This window comes from Etheostoma spectabile, chromosome 5 (assembly GCF_008692095.1).
Source record: "Etheostoma spectabile isolate EspeVRDwgs_2016 chromosome 5, UIUC_Espe_1.0, whole genome shotgun sequence".
Classification (NCBI taxonomy): domain Eukaryota; kingdom Metazoa; phylum Chordata; class Actinopteri; order Perciformes; family Percidae; genus Etheostoma; species Etheostoma spectabile.
This window is the reverse complement of record NC_045737.1, coordinates 37,660,994-37,661,468: the sequence shown is the minus strand read 5'-3', so window position 1 is coordinate 37,661,468 and position 475 is coordinate 37,660,994. Positions and strand designations below refer to the sequence as shown.

The 475-nt window shown below is 34.5% G+C and overlaps 1 protein-coding gene across 1 annotated transcript in view; it reads right to left on the bottom strand.

Moving 5' to 3' along the window:
• capn9 (calpain 9) overlaps positions 1-475 on the bottom strand; it is a 55,500-nt gene that overhangs the window by 4,431 nt on the left and 50,594 nt on the right. Inside the window, 1 exon segment of the mRNA XM_032516528.1 lies at positions 351-419. Within this exon segment, the coding sequence (XP_032372419.1) occupies positions 351-419 (69 nt within the window).

Sequence of the window (475 nt, the reverse complement as noted above, 5' to 3'; positions counted from 1 at the left end):
GAATGGATGTTGATGGATAATCACAGACTGGAATATGTCAACTTTTACTCAATATTATTTCATAAACACTTCAATATGAAAGATATGAAAGTAATGAATTAATGAAAGTAGAGATGTGTACTTGCCAAAGAGCGTTGGGTGGAATCAATCATGTTATTTTGGGAAATTAAAAAGAACATTGATATAGAGAAACGGGTCAATTTGACCCGAGGACGACACAAGGGTTACTTAAATATTGCAAATGCAGGATTTTTACTTTTAACTAAGTATTTCTATAATTTGGTAATCTAAGATCTGAGTGCTTCTTCCATCTGTGATTTACAGTTTTAAACACATAAATCGACACGTACGATCCACTTCTTCATCTTTTCCCAGAAGACCTTGAACTCTTGGAACTCCAGCATGCCGGTGTTGTCCACCTGTTGTTACTGTCAAGGGAATAAAAAAACTTCAAAAGTATTTGGTGAAATCAACC